This window comes from Typopeltis vanoorti, chromosome 3 (assembly GCF_054136105.1).
Source record: "Typopeltis vanoorti isolate ZY-2024b chromosome 3, IOZ_Tvanoo_1.0, whole genome shotgun sequence".
NCBI classification, from domain to species: Eukaryota; Metazoa; Arthropoda; class Arachnida; order Uropygi; family Thelyphonidae; genus Typopeltis; species Typopeltis vanoorti.
In genome coordinates, this window is record NC_143551.1 from 96,567,828 (window position 1) to 96,587,744 (window position 19,917).

The following is a 19,917-nucleotide window of genomic DNA, read 5'->3' on the forward strand; positions in this document are numbered from 1 at the left end:
TGGAAATAGCCTATGTCCAGCCTATTCCCAAGAAGGGTGACAGATTCTTCTCATCAAACTATCACCCAATCTCTCTGACCTCAGTCCTCTCTAAAGTAATGGAGAGAACCATCAACAGCCAACTCCAAGAAATTATATACTTTGGTTTAATCCTTTATCCAAGTGTGGGCAAACAAGTTTGTGCCTAAACTACTTTCTGGACTGAGGCATAACTTGTTTGCCCACACTTGGATAAAAGATTAAACCATGTATATAATTTCTTGGTATCTTTAATTTATAGTATAACCAAGTGAAAAACTTCCAACAACTATCTCTAATCCAGAGTATGAAAAAAATATGACTTCTGCATTGCTTCAACCTTGGTATCACCTCTGGGTCTGACTCTCACTGACAAGACCTCAATAAAGGTCGAAACCAGTCTGGGTAGTGACCCTTCTCATAATGCATAGCATTATGCATATCCATAAGGATATGTGCTTTGCATTAAGGGGGTACTAAGGCAAGTGATATGAAGTTATAAGCTTCTATATAAGTTGCCCCAGTCCTGAAAATAGTTCAAGTGCAAACTTGTTTGCCCACATTTGGATAAAGGATTAAACCAAGTATATAATTTCTTGGTATCTTTAATTTATAGTACAACCAAGGGAAAAATCGTCCAGCCAACTCCTATATCACCAGTAAGGATATGTTCAACAGGGGATCTGCTCATCTATATCACACATCTGAAGATAAACACCATGGAAAAGTTTGGCAAATCCCAAGTGGTTGCTCTGGATATTTCCAAGGCTTTTGACTGGGTCTGGCACAAGGGTCTATTAAGCTTCCAACATTCAGTCTTCCTGTGTTTTCTGCAACTGGATTGCCAGTTCTCTTACTAGACACACACACACGTTGTGTGTGATGATTGACAGTTCCCTATCTTCTAACTATGCAACTAATGATGAGGTCCCACAAGGTTCTGTTCCTCTCACCCACCCTGTTTCTTCTATACATCAGTGACCTACTCCAGTTGACCACCAATCCAATAGACTGTTTTGCTGATGACAGTACATTACATTCCTCCTCCTGACAAACCTTGCACCAAACATACCACCAGAGTAACTCACAGAGCAACAACCTCTTCAAGATTAAATTCTGATCTCCAAACCATTCTTTGCTGTGGCTTGGATAACCTTTTCAATTTCAATGCCTGCAAAACACAGTTCTGCTTTATTCCCCCCCCCCAAAAAAAAATAATTCTCAGCCTTACCTTTGACAACATCCAAATTTCTATGCGATATGAAATCTCTTTTCTTGGGACTACCTTGGATTGCATCATCCGAAAAATTTTTAGGATTCCTCTTTCGTTTAAGGCATTACTTTAACCCTGTACAAATCACAAATCTGCCCATCCATCTAGTACTCTTGCATATCAGGGATGGTGTCTCTAAGAGCTCCCTAAAATTTACTCAATGCAATACAGAAGAGAACAGTCAGACTGATTAAAGACTCATCTCTTACTAACTATTCCAACCACTGTCCCACAGCCACTTAGTATCTACTGCATGCCTCTTTTATAAATATTTCCATGGTAAGTTCATCAGAAATATCCTCAATAATTTCTCCTCTCTCTCTACCAAATCCATTGAAATATGTCCATTACCACCCAACATCCCTTCACAGTCAAACTTCATACTCATAGAACAAGTTATTCCTAAAGCTGCTGTATTGTGGAACAGCCTTCCCTCCCATGTGTTTTCCAAGGTGATGCATAGGCCATCAAATCCAATATGAACACGTTCCTTGTTTCCTAATTCTCTTCAAAATACATGGTACTAATTTACTATAGGTTGACCAATCAACCGTGTGTGGGTCCACACATGAGTAATGGAAAGAATTTGTATAATGCTGACAGACTGCACTTAAATGGTTTTGGTGTTAGGTGACAAGAGAGAGAGAGAGAGAGAGAGAGAGTGAGAGAGAGCTTTGTTCACCAAGAGCACTGAAGCACAAAGTCATGAAAACTTAAGCAATTAAGGTGTGTGCCTGTGCATGCTTGCACGTGTGAAGGTGTAAAATCTGTCATGATATGTGACTTCATAACTTATCATGTCTGTTTTTACATGTTTTTGTTTAGGAAAATGCACTTAGAATAAGGTTAAATATTTTGATTAAAATAATCTTTTCTGTAATACAATATTGTATTCAACCTTTGTTAACATGTATCACATGACGTCATCATGTAAGGCTATTAATTAATGTTAAATCAGAAAATCTAGTGCTAAGATTAGTGAAGAATTCTAAAATTGCCATAGATAGAAATTTCCAAAGACATGCGAAAGATGACATCATCATGGCCAAAGGCCAATACATGACTGCCATGGATAGAGAATTCCAAAGACGCATGAAGAATGATGTCAGCTTATCCAAAGGTCAATACGTGGCAATTTTTGAGACGTAAGGCCCTATACAAGGCAAGTCGCCGAGGAAGAAATTTTAGTAGGAAAACAGGAATGAGTCAGCAAGCAGAAAGAAAGACAAGAAGAAGACTTACATGTTAACATGAAAGACAGTGTGCTGAGCAAGAATTGTAAGTAGTTGTAATACCGAACAAGAATTGTAAGTAGTTGTAATACCGAACAAGAATGTAGGTCAAATGGTCATGTTTATGAGATAATGTATTTTAATGTTGAATTAGGCTTAAACAAGGTATGCCTTATATTCAATTGTTATGCTAGATTATGAATTAGCTTAGAACTAAGGTTAGATTAGAAAGGATTGAGACTAGCATGAATAATGTAATGACATTGTGTATATATGTGAATCATTTTATAAATAATTCCCTTTGGCTTAATTAATGGTTTGTGAACAACACATTGGACTGATTCTCTGTCAATGCGTTTTCTAAAAAATTTGAACCTGCACAAGATAGAAGTTATGGGATGCATAATTAAGCCATGACTAGTGTAAAATAAGGATATATATATATATAAGCAAGATATAAATGATAAGATTTACGATCTCATACTCTCGCACTCAAAATATAGTCTAACTGGCACAGTCGTAAAACAAATACATTTTTTAGACCATAGAGCATGAGAAATAAGATATAGTAGAAATACATACCTGGCAGCAGCCGATAGTAAAGGCAGTCGACCAACGATAATTAAGTAAAGAGAAAACAAAGACAAAGCAGGTTAGTAGAAGTATGAAAAACAAAATACAGAATGTAGCATAACAAAATTGTGCAGTTCACTACATTATTACAAAGGCCCATGAGACAAGTGAGTGTGAGAGTAACCAAAAAAATACAGACTAGTATCTCAGGCAACAATAGCAAAGAGGGTAATCAATTCAGAAAGCTAGATGGTGGCCTAAAGCAATACTACAGTTTCTATATTGTGATGCTAGGAGTTCTTAAGGGTCAAAGTTGTATAACTGAGAGGAGACCTCCACATAGCCTTTAAAGGACTGCGGAGAACCGACCAGAGTTTCTGAACTAATGTCCAATCCTCACTTTCTCATGGTGCAGACTGTTGGGTATCTACTTGGATACTGAACGAACGAGAATGTGCTGGCAATTTCAGATTTAGCCGACCAAATTGTATTCTTATTGGCTAAACCAAAATAAAAAATGATGGTACAACATGACAAAATTTCACGACGGCTGGGGCATCGCCTGGTTAAACAAGGCCCCTGTTGTTTTCGCCAGGGCGAAACAACAGTTCAGCTACTGGAACAAATCTGAAAACACACCCCCAACTCAACATCACCAGAGTTAAAGATCGCTACTATCAACATAAGAAGCCTGAATGGCAAAGAAATGGAGCTAGCTGAGGAATTAGATAAGTACCAGATCGACATTATAGGGGCTGAAACAAAAAAGACAAAAACTGGTGAGATCTTTCTGAGCAATAAATACAAAATGTTATATTCGGGCAATGACAATCAAGGAAAAGAAGGAGTAGCCATAGTATTCAATACAAAATATGAGGCTAATCTTCTTGAATGGCAGTCAGTCTCAAGTAGAGTAATGTAGACAAATACGAGAATGGGGAACTGGACAATGAGACTTATTTATGCCTATAGTCCCACAAAGGTTATACTAAGGTAGAAGTGGAGGAATTTTTTGAGGCTTTAGAAAAAGCAACTGACACAATGAAAAATGAAAAGTTGGTCCTTGTTGGGGATCTAAATAGCAGAGTAGGAAATGATTGTGAGACATACAAAAATATTTTGGGAAAATTTGGAGAAAAGAGCAAAGCTAATAATAATGGCAAATATCTGTTGGATTTCTGCTCAGGACATGGACAGGTTATTACTAACACTATGTTCCAACATAAAAATGTGCACAAATTCACATGGAGAGAAGAAGCAAGGAATAAGAAAAGTCTCTTTAACTATGTTATTGTTGATAGTGATGTTTTCTCCCTGGTGAAGGACACCAGAGTGTACAGAGGATTTGAAATTGGAAGCAATCACTATTTAGTCTTGAGCAGGATAAAATTGAATTTCATACTGAAAATAATAACATGTAAGAAAGTTTTAAAGTGAATAAAAGTTGAGCAGCACTCAGATGTGAACTGTAGACTAAAATACACAAAGATTATTGAAGAAAAAATGAAAGAGTTTGAGAACAGCAACCAAACCTTGGAGATTCAGTGGGCAGCCTTGAAGAAAACCCTGATTGATTCAGCTAGAGAGGCATGTGGTGAAGTTGTCTGCAAGGATAGAAAAATTAGAACTCAATGGTGGACACAGGAAGTTAAAGAGGCAGTGTAGGAAAAGAAGAAAGCATATCAAAAGTTCCTGGCAAATAAGTCAGCTTGTGCTCTTAGAGAATACAGAGACAAATAAGAAAGCTAAACACTGTGTAAAACTAGCTAAACAAAAGTCATGAGATGACTTTGGCCAGAATATAGAAAATAAATATCAAGAAGGTGGTAAGATATTCTGGAGGTTGTTGAAGAAGCTTAGAAATGGAGGAAAGAGTGCTGTAAAAGGAGTAAGAGATGATAAAGTTGACATGAAAACAGGAGAAAAAGATATCCTTGAAGTATGGAATAATTACTTCGAAAAATTGCTAAATGAAACAAGCAGTGATAGCACACTGGTAAAAATCACTATGCAGTCAGGAATACATATCCATACTTGAAGTAGAAAAAGCCATCAAAGGCTTGAAATGTGGAAAGGCAGTAGGAGTAGAAGATATTCGAAAAGAAATGGTGGTATAAAAGTCTTACAGTGGTTGCACTGCATTGTTCAGAAAGCCTAGACAGAGGGACGAATTCCCGATGATTGGAGTAGAGCTCTCATAGTACCCATATATAAAAATAGAAATAAAACTGAATGTGAGAATTACAGAGGTATTTCCCTACTGAGTGTTCCTGGCAAGATCTATGCAAGTATACTTGAGAAACGGTTGAGAAGAATTGTGGAAGAAAAGCTCAATGAAGAACAAGCTGAATTCATGCCAAATAGAGGCTGTCAGGATCAGATCTTCACTTTACAACAAATAGTTGAGAAAACACGAGAATATAACAAAGATCTGTATTTAAGTTTTGTCAACCTGGAAAAGCCATATGACAAGGTGCCAAGAGAGAAGATATTCAATATGCTACAGTTATATGGTGTCAATGGGGCATTATATCAAGCAATACTGAGTCTTTATTTGTGTTGCAAGTCAGCAGTTAGAATTGAAGGAAGTACAAGAAGATGGTTTAATGTTAAATCTGGTGTGAAACAAGGATGTACATTATCCCCTCTGTTATTCATTATCTATATGGATCATATTATGAAGGAAAGTGTTATTAAACATGATATCAAAATTGGAGATGTTAATGTCAGCTCTTTGCTTTATGCGGATGATGTTATACTTCTAAATAAATCCGCTACAAGTCTGCAAGATTCTCTGACTAAATTGAATAACTGTTGTAATAGATATGGTATGAAGGTCAGCAATAAAAAGACAAAGACAATGAAAATAAGCAGAATCATTGAAAATGTCAACTGTGTTGTGAATGGAGAACCTGTGGAACAAGTGAAACATTTCAGCTACTTAGGCACGATTTTTAGTGAAGATGGTAAATTAAATATGGAAATAGACAACAGAATCAGCAAAGCTGGTATGGTGGGAAGTCAATTGAATAAATTCATATGGAATAAGAGAGAAATTAGTCGGAACACTAAATTAGCTGTATACAAGACAGTGTTCAAACCAGTTTTAACTTATGGATCTGAGAGCTGGGTCAGAAGTAAAACACTTGACCAAAGACTAGAGATCGCAGATATAAGAGTCCTGAGAAAGATTATAAGGAGAAGATTATAAAGAGAGAATACATGAACAGATGGCATCAATGGCAATATCATATTAAAAACAAGGATATTAGGAAAGAACTTTACAGCATCCAGGAATGTGTTAGCAGAGCTAATCTCAGGTGGTATGGTTACTTAAACAGAATGGGCGAAGAAAGATTAGCAAAACAAGTGTTCTCTGCCAGGTTGGCAGCAAAACAACCCAAAGGAAGACCAAGATATACGTGGATTGATACGGTACAAAGTGCCTTAGACGATAGAAATATAAGATCAGATAATGTTGGAGTCTTGACAAGTAACAGACTGATCTGGAGGAAAATTGTAGATAGGAAGTTAGTAATGAGGTAAATTTTTCATGTAGTAGTATCATATCCTGTACACCTCTTGAGGGTGCATGGCAGGAATTTGATGATGATAATATCAGGAACAAGAGGGAGAGGTTTTGACATTGGTTAGTGCAACCTTCCAAAAGTTATAGGTGCTAATGAGACTTGCCAGGACACTCAGTAGTGAAATACCTCTGTAATTCTCACATTCAGTTTGAGACATTGTCTATCTAGAAATGTCTATCTAGAACTTGGCAAAGTCTCAAGAGTGGAAGGAAGGCAAAATAATTCCTTTGCATAAAGGAGAATTGAAGTCTGTGGTAGCAAATTACAGACCAATCAGTATCTCAGGAATGGTGGAAAAGTTGACCAAAAAGAGAATACAGGAATGAGTGGATAAGAGTATGATACTCTGTGAGGAGCAGCATGGCTTTGTAAAGAGTAGGTCATGCTTTAGTAATCTGTTAACTTTTTATAATATGATGACAGATGATTTGGATAAAGGGAATGGCTACACAATGATAATGTTGGATTTTGCAAAAACATTAACAGCATACCACATAGAACTCTATTATGCAAAGTGCAACAAATGGGGATGGTCAAAAAGTTCTTTTATGTGACAAGTAAGAGGAAGAATGACTATGGAAGGATAACCTTAATGAGTGCTGATGATGGCAAGGTGACAGAAGTAGACAAAACAGTTTTATAGGTAGCAGGATTTCTTCTCTTGGAAACTTGGGGTTTTCATCCTGCAAAAACAGTCAAGCCAGCTAGAGAATACATACAACTGATATGCATGCGCGTGCACGCGCGCGCGCGCGCACACACACACACACACACACACACACAGGCAAACTGTGCACTGAGGATTAATCATCCTAACATAGTAGCAGCAAATAGATTTCTAGATAGGCAAATTACTTGGCTGGCTGTGACCAGCCTTGAGCCAGAGGAGAAGAGAGATGAATAAGTAGAGAGAGAGAATGACTAAGCATATTTCAGAACAAACAGATCTTATAATGATAAGATAAGATATACAAATGTCAGATTATAAACAAGTATTTTACAGTGCAGAACAGGACATATTATCATAATTACCACTACCGTCAGCTTCTAATTTGTATCCTCAAGTGATGTACAGGATAGTACTAGATATCAGGTTTACATCATTAATACTGCTTAAATCAGGTTTACATCATTAGTAGCTTCCTATCAACAATTTTCTTACAAATTAATGTGTTGTCAGGGCATATCATTCAGAATTTATCCTTTGAGCAGTAAGCTAAAAATACTTATCTCATCTCCCACAGAAAGTTTTTTGATTCCTGTCAAAAAAAAAATGATGTGAATAAATTAAACTGCACTTTCAAAACTAGCTGGAATTGATCCAGAAGCATTTTATCAAAATTTGGCATTGGCAGTAATGAATGGGTTGACCGGTCATCTCTTTTATTCTGTTTTTATTTACATGTGCCATCAACATCATCAAAGCAAAAAACAAATACAATTCCTGAAATGTTGCATTCATCCATTTCTTTTCTTACTTTTCTTTTCTTTTTTTTTCTGGAATTCTCTTTTACCTCAATGTTTTTTATAATAAAATCATGATGATTATTAGTCTCAATGACAATGTTTTCATAATTAATGTAAAGGATAAAAAAAAAAAAAAGGTACAGTTATGTACACATTATGTCAAGAACATTTCTGAGCAAACATTCAACAATAACTTTTGTTACTGTAGTTTGCCAGTAAACCATAATTCCAATTTGAAAGTTTATAACATTCTGCAGAAACATAAAAACACTTTATGGATTTTTTCAGATCTATAACAAATTTAAAAGGATGTAAAAATTAGTCAAGCTGTTTTTAAGAAATCATAAATTAAAAAAAATAAATAAATAAAAATTTTACAATTGCTAACCATCATTTTCCATCTATAGCACATCATAGGGATGACATACCTCAGACTTACAGAATGTCTATGGGTAATGAAGCTACAGTAATTTCATCTGTACTACTCTCTATTGTTAGTAATGGATGAAGGAGCAGCAGTTAACAATTTCGCTGGTGTCAATATTAAAGCATTTATGGTTTATCCTTTCAAACCACGAATAAGCATCGTCAAGGAAGAGAGAAATTGCTTAATCGACCGATTCCTATGACTTATCACATACATCTTCAAGATAGATTATAGATTTTTTTTTTAAAAAAACTGTATTAATCTGTTCACATACTACATATCTAGCAAGAAAAATAAATAAATCATTTGCTGATTTTTAGTCATACTGCTTAAAAATATGGGATATGGATGCACTTTAAATCAAGAAAAAAAAGGTACATGTTTTTTATAAATTTTATAATAATCACTATGTCTATGGGAAATGGGAATTTTGGAGAGTAGAAATATTTTTCCATACACTTGTCATATACTGCTTTGGATAATGGTGGTGACACTGATTAGGTGTGTGAAAAATGTCACAGTTAGTATTGTGACATTTTTAATGAATATGTAAAGTAGAAGGTCCTTTCAACACGTATAAACCAGTATTATTTCTCTCTCCTGCATACATAGTCTTGTTGAAAGAACTTTTATCTACTCCTGGTGTATTGAGATCAGAAGTATACGAAATACAGAAGTGCAAACATATACAGAAAAAAATTCAACACTGGAAGATACTTGCATGCTGTGGTATGCCATCATCCATGAACAAAAGCAAGGTATCATTAAAACATTCAAAGAGAGAGAGAGAGAGCTAACAACAAAAAAAAACAGCAAATGACACATCTCAAAGAGGTATTCCTAAAGAATGCTATAATCCTAATCAGTAACATATTACAAATGCCATTATGTGATCCGTGTGTAAAGGCTTAAGTGCTATGAGGACATTATGTTCGAGGCTTAATGGATTTTTTACAACACTCAGAAAGGATTATGTGATCCAACAAATATACTGGGACAAGACAACCACAAAAGTGTAGTTTCTTTGCCTTATATTAAAAATGACCACAGATAACATAGAAGTGGTCAAACAGTACAATTTAACAGTTACCTTCACCTATACAAAAAAAAAAGTCTCTATGCTGCTACAATCATCCACCAACCTCATTCTCATCTCAACAGACCGGAGGCATACCAAATTTTCGGAGCATTTGGTATGTGATACATTAGACAGATGGGATTATCTGTAGATCCATATGAAAAAACATGTCAGAGATGTAAAAAAACAGTTAGCATACAAATCAGGAGTAGCATTTCATACTAACAAAAAAAACAGGTATTTGGCAGCTAACAAGAATGTCATATTTTGAATAGTAGATTCAAAGAAACAGCCAAATTGCTGCAATTTCCAACCTAGTGTAACAAAAACCATGGTCTAATTTTAAACCAACTTTAGTCAGTGTACAATAAAGACCTACATAGCTATGAATTAGGGAATGATACTTGTTATACTCGGGCTCATTAACTGCTGGTAATTACATAAATATATGGCCCATCCCAGCCAAGTCATCCCCACTTTCCTGTAGTATAGCCTGTTTCCACAAATGGGACTCTGGTAAGGAAGTATTGCTGCTAAAATAGCATATCTTCCCTAGTTGAAGGAAATGCCAACTAAACCTATAGATGGTAAATATCTTTCATCACTCAATAAAACATCACCACTGCACTTTCTGGAAAACATATCAAAGGCCACTCCATGGCCTTTGATATGTTTTGTCTCTAGAGTCTCTAGGTGTAGTTGTTTCCACAAGAAGGCAGCCAGGTAGCACATTAGATTGAATCTAATGGTAACTCTCTCTTCAGGAGGCTTTCTGATCAATTGGCTTTAATATATAGGATAGATATGGGAAATAACAGTTGGAGCAATCAAGCTCTCTCTCAAATGCCAGCCTGGTTGGCCAAGTGGTTAGCATATCCGCTCTCCAGCCAAAAGGCTGTGGGTTCAAATCCCACCATGGACATGGATGTTTGTGATTGTCTGTGAAAATACTGGTGGGGGCAGGCAGTAGATGGCCCTGGTGTAGATGATCACAGAGACGGAGAGATATAGAGTAGGTGACCTCCCTCAATGAGTCTTGGGACTCCCTGGAGGTGTCATGTAATAATAATAATTATTATTATGTTGCTGCTTACTCTCGTAATAAAATTTATGGAATGCATCCAGTACATATAAATAGATAAAATTGGTTTAATCAATCCTATATTTCATCTCAATCACTGAGATATCATCAGGAAAACAATATTAAAATTGCAAAGCACACAAAATTGCACAAAACAAGTTGAAAAAATTAGACTGAAAGCGCAAGCAAATGGGGATGTGAGTTCAATGTTGCAAAATGTAAGGTTTTAAAATTTGGAAAACAAAGATGGGATGCAGAATTTATGCTTGGTGAGAATATATTGTTGGAAGTAGAGGAAATAAGAGATCTGGGAGTGATAGTGGATAAGGATCTAAAATTTAGGGGACACATCGCCAAAATTGTGAAGACAACACAAAGACTTCTGGGAATGATGAGGAGGACACTGACATGCAGAAGTAGGGAGATTCTTGTTCCATTGTATAAGGCATTAGGCCACACATGGACTATTGTGCCCAGATTTGGTCACCTGGTTTTCAGAAGGATGAAGAGATGTTGGAAAGGGTCCAAAGGCGACTGACTAAGGTAGTTTCTGACCTCTGGAATGTCGAGTATGAGGAAAGATTGAAAAGATGTAATTTGCAGAGTCTAGTGGAGAGAAGGAAGAGGGGAGATATGATAGAGACCTACAAGTTGGTAAGGGGTTGTTATAGGATCAATGGTGGAGAAGTTCTACAGAGAATAGTGGGAGATCAGGGGTGAACCAGAGGTCATCCCTGGAAACTGTATAAAGAGGGTGTGAGTAGGGGAGTGAGAGGCAGGTTTTTTTCGTGCAGAGTTGTGAATGATTGGAATGCCTTGCCTGAGAGTGTGGTGTCTGCAAGGAGTTTGAATGTGTTTAAGACCCGGTATGATGAGATGTGTGTGAGATAAAAGGACCTCCTAGATGAGTCTTTGACTCCATGAGGTCTTGTTTAATAATAATAATAATAATAAAGTCCTATGAGAGGCACCCTCTGTGGGTGCTGATGGCTAGCATTAGCTGTTTGGCAGTAAGCCTAAGAATTAAAGTTTCCCAAATCTTGGGAAGTTTAATACAACCATATTTATTAAGATTAGACTGATTTTTTAAATGCTGCTGATTCTAGAAAGAGTTTCAAGTTTGTATTTAATGTGATGAGGCATAAGAGTTTTTTTTCCATCTGATCCTGTGCAAGGTATCCAAGTTATGGTCAGCTAGACCTGACTGACTGACCATAGTTGTAGTGGCAGATTTTTTTTTTTTTTTATGTTGCTCCCATCCACAAAAGGCTATTTGCAAACCTATACTACATTTTGTATTGTGGGTGGGCTACATTTTTTTTTATTTATTTTTGTCAATTTTATATATTTTTTGTAATTTTTTAATTTATTTTTTTGCATGGTCCAGAAATTTTATTAAACCAAACAAGAAGATATTTCAAGCCTCCAATAAGCAAGGCAATGAAATTCATCTCCCACCTAAAGAGAATCACAAACATCTATGCCCATGGCAGGATTTGATGATGTTAGCAGATCTTCAAGTTTGACCATAATATAAGTTGCAAGAACATGGAACATCTGCAAACAGAGAGGGGGGGGGGGTAGATCCTTAAGAAAACAGAAAAGGGAAGCCAGCTTCAAATGAGGCTTGAAAGCAGTACAGAGATTATATTTCTTTATTTAAGTTCTGGCTTTTTTTCTGAAGGGAATAATAACGCCGTTACTGTAGTGTCCATGTTGAGAAGATGTGAAGAGGTGGGAGATCTTTGTTGGCATTGTAATCATAGAAAGGTCTGGCAAACAGAGGCAAGTTCAGCTATAAGAGAAGCCTGGGTGGAACAAAAGTTGGAGGCTCTATTGACAAAGGTTTGATGATGCCATACTGTTGAGAGGGGGAATAATGGGAAAGTTTATGTATCTACCTATATTTGGGAGGTTTTCTGTAAACTGTGAAAGAAAGGGTGCCATTGGGCAGATGTGTGATTAGAGTATCTAAAAAATTAAAGCTGTTGTTATTTTCTTTTTTCTATAGTAAACTTATTTCTGGGAGTGCTGAGTGTTAAGGTGGAGGAGAAAAGAGTTTAACATGTCTGAGCATTGTGGCCAAATAGTAAACACATCATCATATATCTTAACAAACAGAAAGTTTGAGAATGGCAGTATTAAGAGTGTGTTTTTCAAAATTTTCTATATAGAAATTGGCTTGAGGAGAAGGAGGGTTGAAAGAGCTCACAGAAGTACCTTCTATTTGTTTATATAAGGTGTCCTACACTATGAGTAAAAAATCTATCCTCAGTCCTCTTCGTGATGGCACAGACTTGGACTATAAATCTATCTTCTGGCAGCCTAGCACAGAAGATGGAGATTCTACTTCCACTAAACTACATGGGCCTTTTCTGTCTACTTTTGGATCATATTTTTGTTATAGATTTGTTATTTTATGAAATTTAAGTTTAAAATAGTATATATAAATTATATATAATGTTGGGTCTACACGGTTAGCCTAGTGGCTGTGTGCTTCACAACCATATGCCTGGGGAAGGAATGTCTTAGGTTCGATTCCCGTCAGTGACGTGAGGAGCTGAAGGATCTTCCTCAGCCATAGCCAAGTTAGCCGGTCTTGGGCATGGACAGTAAGGTTTTTTACTCCTGTTTATCCTGGGGTTTTTCTTCCCGCAAAGCAGGCAAACCAGCCTTGAGAACTTAACACTATGGACATAGGATACACCGGGGCTTAGGGCTGACCACCTTATCCTGTGAACGGTTTGAGGTCCGATGATTAATAAACCCTCACCACCGCAAGTAAAAGAGGGAAAAGGAAGATGAGATGACCTTCAAACTACACATTCAGCTAGCTACTTTCATTCATTCTCCTAAGGATCATCCTTTTGACATCCCAGAATGTACAGCATTCCCTGCACCAACAACTAGGCCTACTCTGAATACACTGGTAGTCCTACAGACATCTGCCTTAAAGAACAAGAAGACTTGCCCTACAAATGCAATCATTTGTAGGGCAAGTCTGGACACACATGCTCTGGATATTCCTTCACACTGGATTGAATGGAAGAAGACAACTGCGCTATACAAAAGTTGTTAGAGGTCTGAGAGACTATTTTTAGAATTATCAGCTATCAAGCACTCCCCTAACTTCAACAAGCATAGCTGGTATCAATCTGCCAAAATCTGGGGAACTCTTTCTAAAATCACATTAGCATGAACTTTCCCAAATTAACTTCACTGTTATTTAGCTTGTGGCTGTCTAACAGCCACAAGCTAAATAACATGTGGCTTGTGGCTGGCTGTTAACTAGATGGGTACTTATTATGACATTAATTCCTTTTCAGTTACAATTTGAATTGTTTCCATAATTCTAATTGAGTGTTGTGTGACACCACAGTTGTAATTTGTGCTCTGATGATGATGGTTAGAAAACTAGAGAAATATTAATAAGTTCAATTAATTAGTTAAAGTTACCTTGAAGCACTGTTATGAATAACCACCAGCACATATGCTTCACACGTAGCAGCAAACAAACTTCAGCATATTTTTCAGTGAGCCTCCATACACAGCTGGTTTTGACAATGGTTTCTGGTTGGAAAGATTTCGATTCAAATCCCACTTAGGGCATGAATCAGAGCTGGTTCTTCAACTGAAGGTGAGTAGCTGGTCTCATATAGAGGTGTAAGGGATTTTCCCTCCTGGAGATTGTTTTTTTATGCCACAAAACAGGCATACTGGCCAGAAGAACATGTGTGTGATTGATAGCCATAATACACTATGCAGATAGGATTAACTTAAAACAATCAGGTTTCAAAAAAAGCCAAGCTACTTGGCTGTAGGAGGCACTGAGCATAACATACAAGGGAAAATGGGTTAGTTTTCCGTATATCTGAGGTGTTGCCATGAAACTATAAAATCAAAAAATTAATGAAAGAAACAGACTGCCAGCTGATAGTTGAAAGCAGTTGGTGGGTGGATCTAGTCAGATTGGGCACCACTGCCTTATATTATTAAATAAATAAACACACACACTTACTGGTCAATTCTGCAGCAAGTTTATCTCTTTCTCGTTCTACTTCAGCTCTTTTCCTTACATTCTCAATTTGCAGATTGGTGGTCTCAACTTGAGTTTTGTGTTGCAGTTCTTCCAGACTGCTTTTTAATGTTAAAATCTCTTCTTTTGCTGCATGCACCTGAGAAGAAAGTGATTTTTTCTCATCTTGATAAGTGGCTAGTTCTTTCTGCAGAGCTTCCTTATGCATTTGCAGTGTACTCTTTTCAGACTGAATCAAAAATATTAATAAATAAGTATTCGTTATTATAACAGTTATAGGATACTAACCTCAAAAAAATTACTGTACTTTTTTTAAAAAATATTTTAAAACAAAAAACATGAAAATAATCAAAATCATAACATCCCAACTTTACAGCATTACAAAACTGGTAAATATATGTTATAACTTACTCCAAGTTACAGTTAATAACTTATTAATTTAAATATAAAAATAACAGAGCATAATATACAAGATGCTGCTATGAGAAAAGAGAAATTGAAAGAAAATAACTAAATGCTGAGAACTACTAAAAGCATATTACAGGTCAATATATTAAACATGAAAATATAATCAATGTTTTACATTTCCTTTCCATTAAATTTGTGAATAACTGAATACCTTTATGACAGAAAGAAAGTAAGTTTAAATAATTGGAAGTGTTTGATTTTAGAAATTATTTCCATGTAGCTCGAGGATAAACAGTAAAAGAAGATAAGGCCTAAGCATTATGTGTAAGCATAATGCTTAGGCCGTGCTCTTAAGGCAGCAATATTAAATGTCTGCATTAGCTAAATTAAATTTTGTATTAAATAGAATACTAACTAAAAAAACATACCTGAAATTCTTTAGTAGAAAGATGATAACCTATTCGATACACTTTTTTGAGTTGTTTTAGTGAGAGATTTTATATTACGATATATATTTAATACTAAACACAGTAATGAGGCCAGTATAGAATAAAGATTGGAAAATGTGAAACATGCAAAGCCAATGCAGCAAAACAAAGGGGGGGGGATTAAAACAAGAAAAAGAAACTAGGAAAATTTAATAAATTTAGTTTAATCCTTTATCCAAGTGTGAGCAAACAAAGTTTGCGCCTGAAAATATCTTCAGGACTCGGATAAGGTAGTACAACACCGGGCAACTCGTAGCAAAGGTGGATCAAGCTAACATCACTCCTATCTCAGTATCTCCCATAATGCAAAACACATCTCCTTGCGGATATGTATAATGTTATGCATTAAGGGAAGGGCCACTACACAGACTAGTTTCGACCTTTATTGAGGTCTCTTCGGTGGGAGCCAGGCCCAGAAGTGGAGATACCAGACAAAAGCAATGGCGAGGTCATCTTTACCTATAGGAATTGCCAAAAGGTGTGCCACCTTTTTATTAAATTACTCTTGATTTAGAGAAAGATGTTGAAAGTTTATTTTTCAGTTGGTTAGACTATAATGAATTTAGTTTAATCCTTTATCCAAGTGTGAGCAAACAAAGTGCACAAAAATATCTTCAGGACTGGGTTATCTCCACTTCTGGGCTGGCTCCCACTGAAGAGACCTCAATAAAGGTCAAAACTAGTCTGGGTAGTGGCCCTTCCCTTAATGCATAACATTATACATATCCGCAAGGAGATGTGTTTTGCATTATGGGAGGTACTGAGATAGGAGTGATGTTAGCTTGGTCCATCTTTGCTACAAGTTGCCCGGTGTTGTACTACCTTACCCCAGTCCTGAAGATATTTTCAGGCGCAAACTTTGTTTGCTCACACTTGGATAAAGGATTAACTAAATTTATTATAGTCTAACAAAGTGAAAAATAGGAAAGTTTAGTATATACAGGTAGTCCTCGACTTATGACGACCAAAAATTATTATTAAAAATTCTCTAATTTAACTTTGCCGCCAGCATATACTTACATATATCACATTGCTTTTGTATACACATCGCAGTATTTGATAATTTTAGGAAACAATAAGAAGATAAATACAGCGAGCATAGATTTAAAGCTAGTAAAAATTGGTTTTATCGATTCAAAAGCCGATTTTACTTGCATAATATACGAATAACAGCAGAAGCTGCTAGTTCTGATTTTGAAACTGCCGAAATTTTCGAGATAAATCTGAAAAAGATGAAGGCTATTTGCTAGAGCAGATTTTTAACGTAGATGAAACCGGAATGAACTTACATTCACAGAGAAGCTATATCGGCGCCTGGTTTTTAGGCATTTAAAGATAGGGTTACGCTTCTTCTTGGAGGAAATGCTGCTCGTTTTAAATTAAAACCATTTCTTGTTTACCATTCACAAAACCCCAGAGCTTTGAAAAACATTGACAAGAATAAATTGCCGGTCAACTACAGGAGTAATCCTAAGGCTTGGATGACAATTGTTTTATTCGAAGACTGGTTCTTAAATTGTTTTATTCAAGAAGTACGTGCCTACTGTCTTGAAAAAACATTCCTTTTAAAATTCTATTGCTACTTGACAAAGCTCCAGGACGTCCTCTTCACATCGGCGATTTGAATGAAAATATAAATGTGATGTATCTACTGCCCAATACAATAGCTGTGATTCAACCTATGGATCAAGGTTCGATTGCTACATTCAAGACATATTATCTGAAAACTACATTTTCTCAAGCAATAACAGCAATGGACAACGATATTAAAACATTATGCAATTTTTGGAAAAATTACGATATTAACTAATGTGTCCAGAACATTGGAACTTCATGGAAGGAAGTATCAGAACAATGTATGCGAGGAAAAGGAATTTGGAAGAAGTTACTACTGCAGGAGACACTCTTAAGAGTACAACGAGCATAGTATGTTAGAACAAATTGGTGAAGAAATTGTTGAAATTGCAAGAAAACTGGATCAAGAAATCAATATTACGATACAGAAGGTGAACTGACTGATCAAGACTTGATTTCTGAAATGAAAGAGTTGTAGAAGAAAGGAATAATGAGGAAGATGAAGAAGAGAAATCGTTAAAAAATTTTACTGTAAAAGGATTAGCTGAAATATTTTCTAAACTAAATCAAGGACTTCAGCTACTCGAAAATATGGATCAAGACACTGAACGCTTTGCCAAAGTCGAAAAGCAAATTCGAGAAGCAGTCAGATATTATTGCGAAATACATGAAGGAAAAAAATAAATCCAACAGACAACATTAACCAATTTTCTGATTAAAAAAGCTACTCCTGATCGCGAGAAATAACCATATATTGTCCAAATGAGTTACAGTAACTCACTTGTTTAATTAAAGACATCATTAATAAGTTTTTTGTTTATGTTAATTAATATTTAAAGGAATTTCAAAAATGCACCATTTTTGATATGTGTTATGTATTTTTTATTAAATTTTTCTTTCTTAATTTTGTATTTATTTATTTATATGTATATGTGATAATAAATAATTTATAAATGTTTATGTAAGTTTATATATTTTTAAGCGTTTTAAGTTAAATAAAAACCTAATTTATGAAAATATAACCGAAATCAAACAAATCAAGAATTTAAAAAATGTTCTCGACTTATGTCAGAATTGACTTACGACAGAGATGTTGGAACGAAACCACTCGTAAGTCGAGGATTACCTGTATATACATATGCAGCCAGCAACAATTAGTGTGTGGGCCCTTTCAAATAAATCATGAGATTATTAGGAGAAAAAAACAGAATGTTTTTTTGAGTTTGTCATAAGACTAAGTTTGAGAGTAAAGGGAGAATAATTAATGTTATATAATCGACATTAGTAAAAACTGTGTAGTTGAATGAAATTATGATACTAGTATTTGTTTTTCAAGTGAAAATATCACTGTCCACTCCATTTTAAAATATTTGCAAATTTGTCAAGTTTGTTGTCATTTCCTAATGTCACATCATGTACTAAAAAGAGCCAAATATTAATCAAAAATAAATACCTTCTTCATTATTTGTGACAATTATTATTATCCCTTTTTAAATAGGTATTCGAATTTAATTACCAAAAAAACATGGTTATAGCAGGTGATGTTGTTTCTATGAACTATGTAAGTAGTCAGATATGGTGATGCTGCAATCATGGATGTTCAAATTAGACGTGACTTTAATGAACAGATAGTGAATCAGATGTAGCTGGTATTGCATCCAGGTTGATAGCTGAATTTATAGACAAAGAAATTTATTAGATGGCATTATTGTAGTTTTATGTTTTAGTAAATTCTGCAGTACTGGTAGTGAAGATCATTTCATAATTGGAACATCTGGAGATATATCTGATAGTCATCATCATCAAATTCCTGCCATGTACCCTGAAGGGGTGTACAGGATATGATAGTACTACATGAAAATTTTACATCATTACTAACACTTCCTATCTACAATTTTCCTCCAAATCAGTCTGTTACTTGCCAAGACTCCAACATTATCAGATCTTATATTTCTATCTTGGACTTCATCTGGGTCGTTTTCCTGCCAACCTGGCAGAGAACACTTGTTCTGCTAATCTTTCCTCGCTCATTCTGTTTAAGTGACCATACCACCTGAGATTAGCTCTGCTTAGCTATTTAATATGATATTGCCATTGATGCCATCTGTTCATGCCTCTAATCTTTCTCAGGACTCTCATATCTGCGGTCTCTAGTCTTTGGTCAAGTGTTTTACTTCTGACACAGCTCTCAGATCCATAAGTTAAAACTGGTTTGAAACTGTCTTGTATACAGCTAATTTAGAATTCCGACTAATTTCTCTCTTATGAGTTTATTCAATTGACTTCCTACCATACCAGCTTTGTTGATTCTGTTGTCTATTTCCATATTTAACTTACCATCTTCACTAAAAATCATGCCTAAGTAGCAGAAATGTTTTACTTGTTCTATATGTTCTCCAGTCATAATGCAGTTGATATTTTTAATGTTTCTGCCTATTTTCATTGTCTTTGTCTTTTTAATGCTGACCTTCATACCATATCTATTACAACAGTTATTGAATTTAGTCAGGGAATCTTGCAGACTTGTAGTGGATTTATTTAAAAGTATAACATCATCCACATAAAGCAAAGATTAGCACCTCCAATTTTGATATCAGGTTTAATAGAACTTTCCTTCATAATGTGATCCATATAGATAATGAATAACAGAGGGGATAAATTTAAATTATTT

At 35.6% G+C, this 19,917-nt stretch overlaps 1 protein-coding gene across 6 annotated transcripts in view; it reads right to left on the reverse strand.

Annotated features, from left to right (window-relative positions):
• Positions 1 to 19,917, reverse strand: part of LOC150108406 (centrosomal protein of 83 kDa-like) — a 300,734-nt gene that overhangs the window by 196,094 nt on the left and 84,723 nt on the right. For all 6 annotated transcript variants that reach the window (XR_016548132.1, XM_090390751.1, XM_090390750.1 and 3 more), the window contains one exon: positions 14,758 to 15,004. Coding sequence is in view for 5 of the 6 variants with exons in the window: in XM_090390751.1 (XP_090246877.1) it covers positions 14,758 to 15,004 (247 nt within the window). In the remaining variant the exon portion in view is untranslated. The remainder of the gene's footprint in view (positions 1 to 14,757; positions 15,005 to 19,917) is intronic.